The 18,581-nt window shown below is 42.9% G+C and overlaps 1 protein-coding gene across 7 annotated transcripts in view; it reads right to left on the bottom strand.

Annotated features, from left to right (window-relative positions):
- Positions 1 to 18,581, bottom strand: part of Col22a1 (collagen type XXII alpha 1 chain) — a 237,471-nt gene that overhangs the window by 51,856 nt on the left and 167,034 nt on the right. For 4 of the 7 annotated variants that reach the window (XM_063264443.1, XM_039080218.2, XM_039080220.2 and 1 more), the window contains 5 exons: positions 17,239 to 17,292; positions 16,107 to 16,151; positions 12,864 to 12,911; positions 9,320 to 9,433; positions 5,779 to 5,832 (listed from right to left, as the gene is read on the bottom strand). In XM_063264443.1, coding sequence (XP_063120513.1) covers positions 5,779 to 5,832; positions 9,320 to 9,433; positions 12,864 to 12,911; positions 16,107 to 16,151; positions 17,239 to 17,292 — 315 coding nt within the window. The other 3 variants (XM_063264445.1, XM_063264447.1, XM_039080219.2) reach the window with 3 other exon arrangements.

The following is an 18,581-nucleotide window of genomic DNA, read 5'->3' on the forward strand; positions in this document are numbered from 1 at the left end:
TTGGGTGGTTCATAGTTTCTTGATATTTGATGATAGTGGAGAAGGCAGATCAACCATGTGAACGGCAGATGAGGTACATGATTGTACCCTGGATATTCAAAAGGCGGATCTAAATCCCATCTTCCCAGGGCTTTTATCCCTGCAAAGCTACAGGACCATTTTACTAGCCCAGTTCTCTTTAGATGTTTATTAAGTACACTTTCCAAGGGCTCCCTTCTCACTTCTCAACCTAGCCATACACAAAGAACCTGATTCCATAGCATGAATGAATGAATGAATGAATGGGAACCATATCATTCCACATGTACACATTTTAGTCTTGCCTAGTTGCGACCAAACAGCCTGACAGAAAGAAATGAATTATTTATTGTAGCTCATATTTTCAGAGATATCAATCATAATGATAAAGGGATCAGAAAAATGTATATCAGAGAAGCCATGAAATAAAGAATGGGGGTATAAGAAGGATCTGGGATGAGGCATTCTCCAAGGGACTGATAACCTGCTTTTTCACTGCTGTGTTTTATCACAGCAATAGAAAAGTAACTAATATACAAATATTCTGCCTATTTATTGCCAGGAACTCAATTAAAGCCTTTCTCGGATCCTAGTAATCATCTCTCTGGAATTTAATAAACACAGGGTAGGGGGTGCCTCTTTTTCTCAGTTCCCGCTGGAAGGAGACTAACATAGGCAGCAGTCTGGATCACAGGCACAAAACTACCCCTGTGATAAAGACCGGAGATATTTGTGTATGCCTCCTAACCTTCTGATGATCACACAGGTATCTGACCCATTTGGAGTGAATGTGGTTGATGAACGGGGTCACATGTCCTCTATCTTAGTACAGATTAGCACTTCCTGAGATGCATATTCATGCTGAATTCGACCATACAGACTAATATGTAGACCATACAGTTTTAGGTAGCCACCTAAAACTGAAGTTGTCCTGTCTCTCCATCCTCCCACACGGGCTGCGGTGAACACTGTATTCTGAATCAGTATTCAGAGGATTATAAGATTGTTTCGTTTTCTGTTTTTGCAAAGAGGTTTCTTAGGATGGAAGGAGACATTGATTTGTTTCTAAATATAATTATAAATTAATATAATCGTTAATTTCTAAACCATGGGTACCATTTTATTTGTGTTTCCATTATTTACAGTCTGCCTTTGTGCTTTGTCCTTTGTAAACCGAAGCTGCTGGATCTCCTCATGGGGTCTGCAAGCTGTGGAGGGGAGGACGTGAACTCTCCCAGCAAATAAGGCTTTGCTTCTGTCATATGAGGCCCAGCTGGGTCCTGACTAGAAACCTCTCCCCAAGATGCATGGCAAATCCTGCTTAATCCCTCAGTGCAACTAAAATACACCTCCTCAGGAGGTGTCACAGGCTACCTCTTGTCCCACTGACACTGCTTTCTTTAAATTCCTCTACTCCCCTCCTGACATTTGTCTGTGCTTGTTATTAAGCCCAATGACCTAAACTCCATGAGGACCACCATCAGTCATGTGTATTAAATGTTTCCTACATCCTGGGGTTTGAATTTTTTTTTTGTTTGGTCCTCAAGACATTCTTCACTGCTTAGATTTTACGACTAGAGTTAAAATCATGGTTTGGGCTACTAAATGCAGGAGCAAACCACCTGTCCAGTCAGCATCTTTAAATAACAAACTGACGATTCAGAGAAGCTGACAAAATGTCCAATTAATGTAATTAGGAAGTCAATCCGTTCAGGTAACAGAAGGCAGGGGAATTTGGAGAGGTACCAGCTTCCAAAGTCAACCTTATGTCTGCCAATGTAAGAGCCTCCAGCCACTCTATCTTCTCTGTGTGCTTCTAGCAGAAAAAAAAAGCCTGTATCTGAGTTCTGAGTTCTCCCTGTATGACTTGACTTGGAAGGATGATGTTAAAGGGAACATGTAGTGATAATTCCCCAGGACTGAGCACATGTGAGTAGAAAATGTGCCAGCTTATAAAGACAGCATGGAGCAAATGGCCCTGGTGACCTCTGAAGGATGAGATTCTTGGATACTAGCTGTTAAAAGAAACAGCAGTATTACCTCAGAATTAACTGGAACTTTTCAGAGGGTATATGTGCTCTCTGGGGTATCTCTGGATCCATTTTAGGGTCCCATTAGACCCATGCATGACCTGTTTGAAGATGTAAACTGAGCAGGAAATAAAATCCTTTTCAGAGGCAGCTGTTAAACCATCATTACCAAAAAGAGAAGCTCTTGCAGCTAAATGCAGAAGCATGTGTTCCCAGGGTTGTCACCATGACTGCCATCTTTTTCTCTGTTCTTCCTTTACAAAGTTGGCAAACATCACAGCACATAGTCCCTGGGACCTGCCCCGGTAGTTTCTAAAACCAGGATGGAGCTCTGAAGCTATCCATGGTGCTATGTTCCACAGCCTCACCCCCACCTTTTGCAGACAGCTTCTGTATAGAGGCAAGCAGGATGAATCATAGGAAATACTTGCCAGATAATGAGTCACAGTTGCAAACCAAGGAGTCAGGCCTTCTTGGCAATGCAGGGAGACCAGTGGAGACTCAAAGCCCTTAGTGACCAAAGGATGCTAAGAGTGGTCATTGCCTCTCTGTCATGGGGAACATTTTCTGCTAACAAACTCATCTGTGTGCCCAGAAATTTTGCAAAGATACTGTTTGATAGGCAAGGATACACAGGGAAGAAACGAGTCTGTTTTCTGGAAAGCGCCATGGAGCAAGAACCAAGACACCAACCTGCAAGTGCTCAGAGGAGGCATCAAGTCCTCCATGACTCATTCAGTGCACAGTGACAAGAATAGGTTTTTATCCCAGCAGTGTTGCTGCAGGCCTCAATGAAAGAGTGCTGTTCTCCAAGGAACTGTTCTAGGTGCTGGCGTTGGTGCTGCTACTGGAGCAGCTACAAGTATTTAAGGGCTTGTAGGTCAACTTCAACTATACTATCTTCAGCCTTGGTTTCTGGTATCTTGTCTTGCTAAACTCTGTATTCCTTATCTATGATATCAAACACTTTCCCTCGCCAGATCATGTTCAGCACTACAGGAGACCATATCATGTAGGCGGTAGCCTCGCCCTTAAAACACTTCTATTGTGGGGGTTGTCTGTGAGCCCCAAAGACTTTTTGAGATCACCACCACATATCTACTGGAGAAACAAGAGTTCTGGCTTTCCAGCACAGCACTAAGTTTTGATCTTTTGCTGGCCATCGCTCTTTCAAAATATTTAAAGAATACCCTCCTTTGGAGTGAATAATAGGAGAACAAGAAGGGACACAGTACCCCAAAACACTTGGGCTTCCTGTTGGGTAGAGATGACAGGGAAAATTGTCTGTTTTCAATGCAGGAGATGCACTGGCTTGATTGATTTGCTTTTGTTTCTCTGGATAAAGGCTCCTACTTGTCAGAGGCTATGCCTGGAACTCACCACAATGGTAGCAAAGGTCAACTGTGGAACAGCTGACATAACATCTCTGAGTTCTCCAGGGGAATGCATGAGCCTTCTCTGCAGATTCACAGAGGGAGCCTCATTGCATTGAGCAGTAGCACATTCAGTGATGCTACCTTCTTGGTACTGCTCAATGTCCAACTGCCCTTGGCACAATCTCTGGGTCTGTGTTCAATGAAAACTAATAATGTCAATGTTTGAAGCCAGATTCTTTACCTGCATCAAAACCATCTAAACCTTGACCAAGTATATGTATAGATCACAAACAATAGTCATTTGAACCTGCCAAGCAGGGCCTAAGAGACCTGGGGAGTTCTCCTCATGACCCATCCTTTGGTTATAACCAGACTATCTATGTTTATCTCGTTTGATTTATTGCTTTGTGGTTGTAATAATATGCACTTTTGGGAGCTCTGGCTGTTCATGCAGCGGACCTGGGCTCAGCTGGCAGTACTTATATGACAGTTTACAACTATCTATACCTCTAGGTCCAGAGGTTCCAGTGAAATCTTCTAGGCTCCACAGGTATTTCATACATGTGGTGTACATACATGCATTCAGGCAAAATACTCATATACACAAACATAAATCTAAATGAAGTCAGTGTCATATTGAAGGGCTGGGTCTGAGGCAAGGCAAACATTTACCTTTAAAATTATTGTTTTAGCGGTTGGGGATTTAATTCAGTGGTAGAGCGCTTGCCTAGCAAGCGCAAGGCCCTGGGTTCGGTCCCCAGTTCCGAAAAAAAGAAAAAAGAAAAAGAAAGTTATTGTTTTATACATATTCATTTATTTATTTGGGGGGGGGTCACACACCACATCCCATCAGGGGATGACTTTCAGGAATTAGGAGCCTTCTTCCACCATATAGGTTCCAAGTTTCAAACTCAGATCATCAAACTTGGCAGCAAACACTCATATCCACTGAAGCCATCTTGCATTCCAAGCAATTTGATTAAAAAAGAAATCAGTACCCAATATTAAAGCATACCCCAAAAGCCATAGCCCAAAAATCTAAAATCAAGTGAGAGAATCAAAAATGAAGAGAATTTCAAAATGTAACCAGAGAGGGCCTCGAACCACCTAGGACTAGCAGAAAGGGTATGAGGATACTCAGTTATGTACAGGCTAGTCTTGCCTTTGTTTAAATTTTGGTTTGATTTTGTTTTGGGTTTTTTTTTGCATGTTCGTTTGTTTGCTTGTTGTTGTTGTTGTTCCTTTTGGTCTACCATATTCATTTCAATCCAAATGGTATTGCATTAAAATATTATTTCTATCTTCATTATTAAGGTTTCTGGCTTCCTCTAAGATTTGGATATGTACTACCTTTCTGGCCCTTCCACAGGCTATGTCCCCAGGGGATGAAGGAACAAATAAACAGACCAAGAGTCTGTAAGTTACCAAGTATTGATGACAGCATTTTACCTTCAGTTGTCATGGTGACACTCCTCAGTTTATTAAAACAGAAAGGCAGAGACATAAAGAAACTTTCCTAAGGTCATAAGCCAAGAGTCCAAGCCCATGTCTATTTCCTGACCTCAAATCCCTATGATCTACACTATTAGAAGAGTGACACTCCATTCAGACAGGGCAGAGGAAGAGATATAAAGAGACACAAAGAACCAATCCTCCCTCACTATTAAGACTGAGGCCACAGAGACCAGAGAGAACTCACTATCGAGCATCAAGCAAGACAAGAGTAGGAAGTAAGTCTACCTGTCATGATCCAACCCAGCTCTGTGCAGTCTCTTCTTATAGCTGAATGCTATACCAACAGCTTGTGGCTACAGGTCAGTAACACTTGTTCCAACAGGCGGAGAGCATTTCCCTGCCTGCTCTTTGATTGAGATTATGCTTCTTTCCTCCCTGGTGGCCTCTTCCTATCTCTGTGGCTTCACATAGCTAACTTTAAATGTATGCCTTGTATTCCTGTGAGGGCAGCAGAGCTCACTCATATTTATGAAGCTTGGCTTACTGCTTTCTAATCGATCACCAGTTATTTTATGCACCCTATAATTCAGTTCTAGCACTCCTCTGGAAACTGTTTTATTCTATGCAATGAAGTTGAAGTGTCTGACACAGAATTCATTACTATCCAGTAAGCTCCACACATTTCAGTGCCACTGATGGTTATACTGCGCATCCCACATATTTGCAGAGGGGAAACTGAGGCTCTCTGGCTATACTTAGCTTTCCAGATCACTAGAAAGTCAGAAACACAACCTGGAGCTGGACTTCCCAGATGTTAAGGCTCTTGAGCAGTACTTGCCTCAAACTTAGATGAAGCAGTGAAGTAAGAGAATACATGGTGTTTACTGAGATTCACTGACCTGTGGTCCAGCTACTCCTGGAGGCCCAGGGAGGCCTTGGGGTCCAGTATCTCCCTGCAATAGAGACAAAATGATGTAAAAATTAATTAAATAATAATTCTGAGAAAAAGCTCAAGTTGAAATTATCACCAGGCATAAGCAGCCAGATTCTTCCTCACATGTGGGCAAGGGATATAGGCAAACATGCTTTCAAACATGGCCATGAAGTCATAGGTCCAACTACCACTAATATGTCTAGCTGGTAGTAGTAGACTTGATACCCAGTTACCACGGTGGACCAATACCCCCTCGTTGCCACATTCACAGAGTTGATCTGTGACTAGCAGACTATGATGGAAATTAACAGTGTACAGCTTTTCCAGTAAGGGTGAACAATGTCAGCTCCCACTCTGTACTGTCTCTTTCACCCTTGCTCCTTGTCCAACCTTTCATCCTAGGAGACCCAGCTTCCTAGTCTCCATTACACTGGACAGTCATGTGGGAAGAGGGACTGGGACAGTGTGAAGCTCAGCACAAAACGCAAAGCCCTTGACTCACTGTCAAACAAAACTTAAAGGAATTATAACTGGGCTTGAGGGCCACCATGGGGGAGACCTGATCCAGAACTAACAATCTTAGCCATGTACATCTATTGTTTTCAGCACTAACAAATATCCAATGCACTCAGGGTAGAACATTTTGCCAGATTGAAGAGGGAGTCTCCCTGAGTGTGCCCATGTGCTTTACATGTGCATATACATGCAGAATTAAGCACATCAGTCACTTTTGATGGTTGTTCTTGCTTTATAACACATGGAAGAGGGGCTTCCAAGATGGCAGGATGGGAATCATAGATGCCCACCAGCTCCTGCCAGGAGGAAAAGAGCAGAGTAGTTCTTTAGAATGGCTTTAGTTCTGATGCTGTTGCTATTGGTTTTCAACCAAAAGGATGCCTATCTTGCTGCTGCCCCTGTGATGGAGTCCTGAAAGGATTTATCTAAAACTGTCTCTAAGTGATGTGGAGCTGTCACCAGAGAGCCACCTACTGGCAGCACCCCAAAGTGAGGGCCCCTGAGAGTAACTTAAGAGGTTGTCTTTCTTCTCTTTTCTTTTCTCTTTCTTCCTTCCTTCCTTTTTTCCTTCCTTCCTTCCTTCCTTTCTTCTTTCCCTCTCTCATCTTTACTTCTTTTATTTGTTTTAAAATTCATTGTTTACTATGCAAAGTAATGGACATCACTGTTATATCTTTATATCCATAAGCCATTATACTTTATTTATATTATCCATCCATTGCCCTTCCCTGCCCTCAAACCCCTGGTCTCCTTCCTCTTGCAGCAGCCCTGCTTCCGTGTTGCATATATTCCATCACTATTTCCTTTCCCCTGCCCCCGTCACTTTTGAACATTTTCTCCCATCTCCTTTCTTCTTGAAGACCTACAAACTAAATTTAAAAGTTCTTGAGTTTTTAAAAAATAAGACAGGAGAAGGAAGCATCAAATATGTTCACTTCACAGCCTATACAGAAGAAAAATCTATAAGCATCTAAGGTTTCCCACTTCATATGCTATAAAATATTTCATCAGAAATATCACAAATATATTTGCTTTGATGACTTGATCACTTGAGGAACTGATCAAGGGGAAGTGTCCTTAGACAAGTTGGTTCTAGGGTGTGTTTTAGGACCCTTCCCAGAGACCAGAGCATATAGATGGATGTGTGGGATCTTTTCATACATATACAGGCTAACTGCACCTACATGTTTGGACTTCTTTATGGGAAACATATGGTACTGGAGGCACCAGAGAGAAAAGAAAGATTATATTTCACACCTATGTTGGTATCTGTCCCATATAAATATGGAATGTAGTATCAGTTGGGAAGTTGACTTTCTTTTTTGGTAATAAGAGAAGAAACCATCCCCTAATCCATTTCCTGAACAGTTATTTTGGATAACATCATTGTGAAATGTACACAATTCCTTTTCAAAGTTAAATGGGGTTTTTGGTAGACTTACAACCTTTCTTGAAGGTCATCTCTGAAATACAATCAGCACAGAAATTGCCCTAACTTCAAATGGCTATAGAATATTAGCATAATCCATACTTCAACTTTCAGAGCTTCCTCCTGTCACACAGAAGGGGATTTCTCTGTCTCAACTCTAGATAAAGCGAATCAGTGGATCCGTGGTTACACTTACCAGGTAAATATAAGGCAGGGATGTATGAAAAATGCTGCCATTGAGTCCTCTCACTAAAGGGCTTACTGCAGTTTATCTTGAGAAAATGCCTACAGTGGCTGTTTAGGTCATTCGTTTATATGATGTGGGGATTCACTTTGCCTTAGCAATCTCTTAGCATATAGCCTGCACTGTGTAACACATTCTGGTGGATGTTTACTCAGTATCGAAACTGTTTTTCTTTTCTGCGTTGGTGGAGAGTTTTCCATTGCTGTCATGAGATTTTGCTCTCAATTTTACCTTCCATTCTGGGAAAACTACCTAAGCACCAATTCAAGGTCTACTGTGGCAACTAGAACAGACGAGATGACTCAAAGTTGGATGAAATGAAAGGAGGCAGTGAGAATGAACTCCATGAACTCCATGAGAAGCAGAACTCAAGCTTTTAATTTTGGGTCTCTCCAATGCCTACCTATTGACCAACACACATTTTTGTGGAGGAAAGGAATGAAATAATGTCCCACTATGTATCTGGACTGGAAATAAGATCCTCTTCTGCTGTCTCACAATCACTGAAGTTACAGGTGTGTGCCACTGGGTCTTGGGACACACTTAAAAGAGTCTCAAAATTAGGTAGTCACAAAGTGAATATCTGGGTATGCGTGGGAAAGGTAGTTTATAGTCTACATTAGAAGAACACATTTGGACTTTACCCTGAAGGAAGGAATCTTTATGTGCACACTGCTAATAGTTGGCTTATGGGGTGGCCTTCATTGGAGATGTCATCAAATGTCTCAGGATGTATGCAAACCCCAATGGCCTTGGTGTGTCTGAACTTTGCCCTGCCACTAAGTGGGAAATGATTAAAGGGAAAGAGGAATCTCCAAAACAAAATCCAGCTGGTCAGAAGGACACAACTAAATTTGAGTTGATTCATCACCTCTGATCTGCTTCTCTATAAAAATGCTAAAGAGAAAGAACTCTGGAAGGCAGAGTTTGCTCAGAGTTCCCGGATTGCTGGCTCTGAAAAAGGTAGCTTCTGCAGCTCCTGGGCTTTGTTTATGTGATAGCAAAAATAGGTCTAAAGATCTACAGTGGCTATTGGAACATTCTGGATATCTCAAGTCAGACCGATGGAATGAAAGGAGGCAGTGGAAAAAGAGCATCAAAGGAACATGAATTTTTCTACATCACAATGAATGCTATAGGCAATCCCTTCATAAAATGGCCAAGACCTGCAAATATCCAGTCTGCCCTCCTCGTACTCCACTGTGATGTAAACAGTCCCAAAGCTTGAATCCTCTAAAATAAATGAAGGTCATGCTGGATCTAGACCATGGGATTTCTTCACTGGAGGAATGGAGCTTCAACTCTACCTCCCCTTACCTTTTTGCCTTCTGTCCCTTCTCTCCCTGGTTTTCCTGGAAGACCCTTGTCCCCTTTGAAACCTGGCAGACCTGGGAGGCCTGGGGGACCAGGAGGGCAATCATTGCACACATCCTTAGAGAAGAAAAAGAGACTAAGTAAATAATTCAGCTATTTGCAAGGCAAAGTAGCCCCAGGCTCCACCCCCTCTGGTTGATATTTGGTTATAAATGCCAACAAAGATGGAAAAACAAACTGATGGATTGTCCAGGCACTTTTGTGTCTAAATTTACGTCAGTATGAATGAGTCTTAATTACTTCCCAGTTTTTCTCTAATTCTAGCCAGACACCTGGCTGGAAATATGGCCTGAGAAAAATGTCAAAATTCATGTAAAAAACGCCTGTGAGCATGAACAAAAATGTTGAGTGCACAGTGAAGGCAAACACTGAGTGTTACTAGAAATAGCATGTTCTGCCCTGAGGACAGAGTCAAACAAAGCCAGGAGGGAAAGTCTCTGCGGTGTGCCAAGGTAAAGTGGCTCCCTAAGAAAGGAGAACAAAGGAAGCCACAGGCACCTCGTACAGTATGTCCTGGCTGTGACACAAAGCCACATTGTGACCCTGCTTAGCCCTTCTCTTTTCCCAGGACAGGCATTTAATAAATGTTCTTAGGAACTCAGCTTTGCTTTTTATCAGGACAGGTAAATGCTGTTCCTGGCGTAAATTCAAAGCTTCAGACTTGTCTGTGTCACCTCTTGACCTTGAAAGTTCCCAGTAGGCCAAGTATCAAGTAACCTGACTGTACTCCAGCTGCATCATGTGCCCCTCTCTTGGATCACCTAAGCTCTTCTATTCATTCTCTTCTTTGAGGAAACTTAAATAAGTAACACAAAGAAAGCACTAAGAAAATAGGGAGACCAGGTAGACAATGCCCAGAACATTCAGTCATTCTTGCTGACCCATTATTCATTTGTAAAAGATACTTGCAAAGCTTCTGATCTGTGGGATACTGTTCTGAGACCACTGACTCTATGAATCTAAAGGTCAGTTGCTGTTTATCAACACAAAATAAATATACTAGCTAAGGTCCACTGAGTGCTCTGTATGGAAGGCCAAATAAAAGCATGTGACCATAAGGGTTTATAGTCAATGACCTGCAGTCTTAATGGATTCTGCATTCACCTGCTTTATCTTCTAATCTCAGAACACAGTTGTTTTTCTGTGTCATAACAGCAAGTTCTCCTTTCTCTTGCTTCTCCCCTATGTAATCTTCAAATATAGTTTACGTTATCTTCTACTCTAAGCTTTCCTGACGGCATCTGGAAAGAGATGGACTCATCATGCTCTCAAAGACTGGTCTCAGTACTGTGTGGTCTGCTTGTAACTTTGTTCTCTGCCCACAAAGTACACCATCTTGATCTTTGCAGGACCAACTCACAGCAAATAATCTTTCACGGTTCTGAGTTCAATAAATGAAACCCAAAGACCCAAGCAACTGTCGAATGATGAACCAACCAATCAACCATGTGTCATTTTCATATCTCGTCTCATCTTCTTTTAGCATGCTGTTTGAGAAACTGTATATTTAGAAGGTAGTATAATTGCTGGAGTATATGAAGCGATGGTTAGGTAAAGTAGAGGAAGAAACCACATGCTTCCTGGTTTCTTTCTTTTAAAATTAGAAGACTGGAGAAGATCCAGGATTATTATTATTATTATTAACACATTTAAATAAGATGTATAAATGGGCCATTACAACAATAGATGGATGAACAGATGGATGGACATAGGTGGACATGAATAAATGAATATATGGGTAGGTGTGGATGACTAAAAGAAATAGGTGGGTGAAGAGATGGGTGAATGGTGAATGATGTGTCAATGAATAGGTGGATGGGTGGATAGAGGGAGGGGTAGATAAGCAAGAATGAAGCGAACTTGCAGGCTGCAAGAATTCTAGCCATTAAGACTTATTCTGGACATGAAAATCCAAAATCCTTACCATTTTGTCTTGTTTCCAGCAAAGGTTTTCCCTAGTTGTCATCTTACATAGCCTACTATTCCAGAAAAATGCCAGACCCAATCTCCTGAACCAGTCTGGAATCTCAGTTACCACAAGATGAGTCGAGCACCACCCGGTACTACTGATATTCTTCGTTGGCTGGTGATACCTGGAACTCAGCTTCTCTGGATCCTATACCCTTTCTGTGGGTAAGTCGTGTATTCTCTGAATTTCCAGAGACCAAACATAGAGTTTTTTTTTCCAACGAGATGGTTGTGAGCAGGCCCTACTGGCGTGTAGCTTCATTTCTCTGGCATATGACTTTATAAGGCTTCTGTCAACTTGGAGCTCATTTATGAGCCTCAATCTCCTTGTTTGTGAAATGAGGACCTCAAGTCAAACAAGAATAATGAATGGAAAATGTCCATCTCATCAAACACAGAATTAAAGCATAATAAAGTGTTGTTGTTACATATCACTATGTGGTTAATTATTTTACAACCTAAAACTAGTGTCTTGCTCCATTTATAAACTCACCTACGACTCAATTACAGTAGAAAGTCAGTAATGGAACACAGCACTTGGGAGAGGGTAGATAAGGTAGGATTTACTAAAGGGAGGCATTTCATGAAGATATTCTGAAATTGGCCTCCCAGGGCAAAGATCTAACTACAGAAGTCCATCTTACAAGGAGGATTTCTTCTGAGGCAATCTCCAAGCTGTCATGATGAGGTATGTGTTGTTCTAAAATGCTTTGGGACAGTAGTTATTTCGGTAGTGAAAGACACCTTCATAGTTCCAAGTTAGCTGGAATAGACTGTCAGACTTTAACCTAAAGCATCACAGTGGCTGGAGACACAAGAATCAAAGCAAAAGATGGCCAGCTCCACAGTTCCAGCCAAATCCGATTGGGCAGGCTATGGTCTAAAGGTTTCCAAGGACAGAGTACTGGACCTGACCACAAGTGCTCAAGTTATTGCTAAGCTTCTGTCTGCCTGGATGAACATAACTGCATCCTTTATAGCAGCTGGAGAATCAACACTGGATCAATGTCTGTCTCAGTGCTGTGGCAATGAAGTGTGAGATTTGACCCTCATAGTCTCATCCTCTCCTGTCATCACTGCCATACAGATTGGGGTATCCTAAGGTTTAAATCCTAAAGGCTGGGGGCCTCTATAAACCCTGGTCCTTACAGTGTCACCAAACCATGAAGAATTATCTCAATTAATAAAAGCCTTTAATAAATGAGATGGTAGCTCACAACCATCTATAACTCCAGTTCCAGGGAATCCAACATCCTCTTCTGGACTCTGTGGGCACTACATGTACATAGTACACATTCGTGCTTGCAGGCAAAATACCCATACACATAAAACAAATCTTTGATGCCTGTGATTGGTGGCTGTCATACTCAATCATGTAGACTTAACAGGCACTTGTCACATGGTGAATTCATAACAGATGTTTCTGCTGTTCTTAAGACTATTAAATATTTGTTCAGGAAGGGGAAAGGTTTTGAGGTCTGTACTCCCCCATCACCATTTTTAACACATGCACTTTTACCTTTACTAAGAGATTTATGTCCTCTGGAGACAGCAGTGAAGATGGGCCCTGTCAAAGTAAAAATAAGTTAAGTGCAGACACACATGCATACACACAGTATCTTCATGAATCTTCAGAGAGTGAATGGTCTTCAGAGTGTAAGCTGTTTGGGTATTCACAACAGGTTTGTGTATTCATGGGATACAAGCAGGTCTATCAGAATCCCAAGCCTGGTAACCACCAAAGGAGACTGTGCCGGAGCAGTACCCATTCAAGCTGTCCGATCCTGACCATGTCTAGAGGACTCCCTATCCCCAGCCTCCTCATGTTCTCCCTCCATGCCCTTATCAAACCATAAAAGGTTACACAGATATTACAAGGAAACAAAGGACTAGACTGCCTATGGTTCACCTGTCACAAAGGTTCCAAATGGTCAAGAGTTATTGCTGTTAATCATTCACAGCCTAGTATGATATAAACCAGTGTATTCAACTCTCCTGGGTGAAGGAACACTTTAAATAACATACTTTATTCTGGGATGAAAGGGGAAATGAGACATGTCTGAAGGTATGTGTGAACGAGGCTGAAGCCACTGGACTCACAAACCCACTGAGTTGGAGCATGCCCTGTGATGCCTGTAACCAACCTGTAGCACAGGAGATAAGGAAGATTCAGATTGCATTGGGCTCAAGGGACACTTGGGGAAAATAAAAAGGAAGACAACTTACAGGGGAGTTCATTCGGGGTTGGAAATCTCTGCTGTAAGCTAAAGACTACAGTGGGAAGAAGCACAATAGAACAATTCCCCAGAGGCAGAGCATGGACTCCACCACACGAGCTTGGGCCATCATTGGTCTATAGTAATGACCCTTAAGAAGGTTAAGACCTAGACATTTTTTCTATAAATTTCCATTTTCCTTAGCTGAGAGGCTTCATTTCATCTTGTAGCTGACAAGCCATCTGACTGCTTTTGAGAAGTTAATTGCTGGTGGCTACAGAGGATTTATGTCGTCTCCTGTGCTGAGGTGTCCAATTCAATCAACTCTCTGAAAAATAAATTGTGATGTTTCTGAGAAACACTGGGGCTAGAATACCCCAATTTGGGGGTGGTGGAGTCAGTAGCATAGCAAGGAGAACCCATTTAGCATGCGGTTGCTAAAGGCGTATTAGAGTGAGACAGTCGCTTGCTTCCAGTTGTCAGTGTGAGATACTCTGGAGAAAAATCTGACCTTTCTAATAGACATTTATTAACCTTTTAGTTTAAAGAGGGAATTTTTTAGCTGAGATCGGTTATGGTTTTCTGAGAAGGTCATATGAGTTGTTCAGGAGGTGGGAGGATCCATACAGCTTCCAGTGGGACATTGTTAGACAGTTAGCACTGTACTGTGATATCTTACACTGTTGTTCGTTCTTTTCATATCTGGCACGAGCCCTTTGAGTGTGTTGGGCATTATTCACAGAGGCACAGCGGAAAGGGGGTGAGTACAAACAACAGAAAGGCTTTGAGATAATTTAACCAGGGTCCCGCTCATATCATTTTTCTGTAACCCTCATGAAAGGTCTGGAGAAAGTCACCTTAGTTTTGTATGGAAGTGGTAACTTTGGGGCTGGGGACATAAAATGCATGCCAGGTGACACAGCCATGGATACCTTTCAGGAGTTGGCCACATGCTAGAGATTAGGTCCAATGACGTTAGGTAACACATGGTGAAACGTATTGGAATAAAGAGGACACAACTTATATCCACCTAGAGTCTTCTTCCGTCCAGCCTCCGCTGCTGAGAACATTCATTAGAACCTATGGGGAAGCCATACTGCCAATGATTGACAGGGAGGTGCAGAGGTCAGGCCTTGCCTATAGGCTACTCACTGTACAGCTCCATGTGGCAATGGGCTAGTCAGAGAAAGATGGAACTCTCTGACCTATGGTGATTGTCGGTGAGACACAACTGTCTACACCGTCTTTTGTATTCTACCAGTTTATCCTTGCAAGGTCATGTCAATTTCCAGCCTGTGGCAGGTGTACTTTAAACTTTCAATGCCTCTGGCCAGAGTCTTACTCTTCTACCTGTTTCGCTATGGTCTTGCCCTGCAATGATGACATAGCTTACAAACAGCTCCACTGGCTGCTATAAAGCTGGGTCTATGGTGGAAAAGTAGTTATTTTCACATTTTCCAATGTAACTGATAGGCATCCCTGTGGAAGTCTTCAGTGGAAAGTGTCATTGCCCCAGAGGCAGAACAAGATCCTGCTCTTGCTCTCTGCTGTGGCCACCAGGTCAAACAAGATAAGGAGAGTTGTATGAGTGCCCAGCACTCTCTGTGCCTTGGGAACTTGCCTGAAGCCATTCTTGCAAAGAGGACAAGAAACCCCTCAGACCCATCACAAGAGGAAGCTTCTGTCCAGCTGAGCAACTTGATTCTAATAGTAGACTGTGGGAGGAGTCTCTAGACAGAAGCCTAATGGGACACTCTCTTGGACATTGCTTCTAATGGTCTGTTTCCTCATGGAGAGGTCCTTTCCATGCCCACACATGCTCAGCCTCATGAGTTCTTTCTTAAAGAGGCCAAAATGACCTTGTTGCCTGGCTAAACCTTTGGTATCTCTCTCCTACCACGGCCAATTCAGGATGTGTCCCAGAAGATGGGGTTACTGTAGCTCAGAGGTACCTGTTGGATCTTCAGTTGGTGTGCAATCAAGCTAGGAACCTGGGAGAACCTCCTTAAGCTCATAGAGAATCAGTCTTGCATTCTCAAATGAACCAAAATAACTACTTCCGGCTGTCTAAATGGTGCCAGCACTCAAGCCAGCCAAAATATAGAAAATGCGCATGTTGGTAATGGATGCCACTATGGTTGAGTTTCCACACTAGTTCCACCACTCTGTCTTGGGTCTTGTTTCACTGGATCTCAGGGCTATCTTCCCCTGATGGCCCATGGCTGAAATGGACCAAAGGGAGGTCCCATCAGGGCCTTGGGAGGTAAGAAGATGTGTACCTGCCTCAGGCCAGGCTTTCTGGCAGTGGCTTTGAATCCACAGCTCTCAACCCACCATTCTAGCCAGCACCTGGCTCTGCAAACAAGTACCGTGATGGACATGGATCTACACCATGGTATACTCCTGGTTGCACTACACCCCAAATGACTTCCCGCTGCCCAATTAGTCCCTGGTTAAAGCCTCTTGAACTGTCTTAATTGCACTTTATTTCTCGCTGGCACCCTGACTGACAGTCAGCATTCATCCAGACCCGGCAGGTGACATACTGGTTTTCCAGGAGGCCCTCTTTCTCCTGGATTTCCTGGTGTACCCTAAAAGAGAGAAGAAAGAAAGCCATCATTTTGGTGATCAGACCCCCTCTATCTACTCTACACATCCCTCCATCACCCTCTGCCTCAGCCAACTGTGACTTGACTGTACTCAACTACAATTCACCCAACTCTGAAAATAGGACGTAGTTGAGCTTTCCAAGCGATAGTGGTAAGTGTGTAGGGGATAATCCTTTCTATAAGTCTCCTGAGAACCTCAAACTACAACCACATTGTGTACTTTGTGTGCATTCAGAAGTCCATCCACATGCAAACCTGTCTTGATATTTTATTCCAAATATGAGGGGTAGAAGTAGCTTTGAAAAGAAAATGCTTTCATTGATGATGGGATACAGGAATGTAAAAATGACAGAGGGACAGGTAAATCTGAATGTTGGGAAACAAGAACAAGAAGAGCTTCCTTTCTGTAATAGAACCCAGTGAAGGGAAGAAGGTTGTACTATCTCTGTTTAATGGGGACCAATAACAGCACAGGCAGGTGATAAGCAGTGTACGCTGTTGCTTACTGAAGCATCTTTGCCCTATAAAATCTCATAGCTGCCATTTATTCGTCTTGCCAATGAGTGTGAACTGAATGCCTCTGGTGCCTGGCATGCTGCTGAGTATCAGGGACCTACAGATCCTAAGCTCTAGGCTCTTGGATCAAAGGCCAGGAAATAAAGACAAAAGATGTCTGCCATCAGCATCATAAATGGGTTTTATCCCAAGGGGCCTCAGGCAGCCTGTGTAATTCCCTTGAGGAGAAGTGGGCAGGACAGCCAGGAAGAATCAGACCCTATGTTATCAAGACAGAATGACCAAGAAATAAGTGACAGTGTACTGGAGACCCAGGAGTACTCAGGGTTCTGAAAACATCATAAAAATGTTTAAAAAGGAAATTTGAATCATTCAAAAATCCCCAATTGACAGAAAATTAAAAATATATAAACAGACACTCTGGGGCTCCACAGAAACATGGTTGAGTATGGATGCTGGCCACATGGACAAGGAAGGCTAGGAGAAGGTTAGATGGGCTCACAGGAGCTGACTCTAAACACTGACTAACCCCAGGGTGCTTCGCTTTACTTACATCCTGGCCAGCTGGTCCTTGTGGGCCGGGGAATCCAGGTAAGCCTCGAGATCCCTGATGAAAAAGAAAGATAGGCTCCAACTGTGAGAAGGCAGGGCTCACCTTTGTCTGTACAGCTGGCTATGACTACACAAACAACCAGCTATGCAGAGAGACTGCTAGTATGAAGTGTTATCGTAATGGAATCTAGAATCCCTTCAGATTCTGGACATACGTTGTGGGATTATCACCGCTATGCTAATTGATGAGAGAAGACCCATATTAAACATGATCTGGGGATCCTGGGCTGTAGCAAATGGAGAAGGTGAGCCAAGTGCTTATTCATCCATGCCTCCTAACTGTAGATGAGATACAAGCAGCTGCTTCATGCTGCTGCTGCTGCCTTGTCCTCCCTGCTACAACAGACTGTTCCTTGCGCAGAGCTAAGACATGAAAAAATGACTTTTTCCATCTGCTGCTTTTGTCATAGCATGGTATCACAGCAGCATGAACAGAAATTTGACAATAATGTATGTGTCAAAAGCACCACGTTCAGACCTTACTGAGCAGGATGCACTCCGTGGAGACTTGTGCTAGGTACACAGACACAACGCTCAGGAAAACCTTCCATGGATGCGTGACATAAACCTCATGTACTAGCTCCTTATGGCCCCTTTGCTAGAGTGGAGGACACAGCTCCTATAGAGAACCATGACTGAGCACCAATCCAGAGGGCCCTACTATGCACCTTGAGTTTCATAGCCAGCGCTGTAAGCTGCTAATCGGTTAAACAATTTTCCTTGCACAAGACCCAACAAAATACTCAGCTCATGCACGACACTGATCGCCTTCCTAAGATCACTTCCATTATGTTGACATTTTGTGGGCAATATCAGGCAATGGCTCTCATTTTCTTAGATTTACAAGTGGAAAAATGAGCTCTTCTCAGGGCATTCACTATCTGCTCTGCAGGAGCTGAAATGACCTCTTTGGAGGGGGTCGGGGAGTCTTTGCTGATCTCTCTTCATACCTGCCCTTCATCCAGAGTCCCACCTCCTTCAGCTCTACACAGCATAAATTGCTGTGAAATCTCATGACCATAAGGCTCAATTGTTCTGAGTCTCAGTTTCTTCATCTAGCAAAACATCCACAAGACTTCCTCTCTTCCTTAATCAGAAACCACAAATGAATACCAATTTAAAATATGTGCCCAGAGCCAAAGGCTGGGTATGATCCCAGCTGTTGATATGTAGTTCCTCTGCTTATGAGGGGACTTAAAAGCAGAAGACACTCCAGCAGGTACACAGTGAATGCTTTAAAATGGCCAACAATGGTGGCTGCTCCTGAGAACAAATGCATTTTGG

The sequence above is a fragment of the Rattus norvegicus genome, chromosome 7 (genome assembly GCF_036323735.1).
Source record: "Rattus norvegicus strain BN/NHsdMcwi chromosome 7, GRCr8, whole genome shotgun sequence".
NCBI classification, from domain to species: domain Eukaryota; kingdom Metazoa; phylum Chordata; class Mammalia; order Rodentia; family Muridae; genus Rattus; species Rattus norvegicus.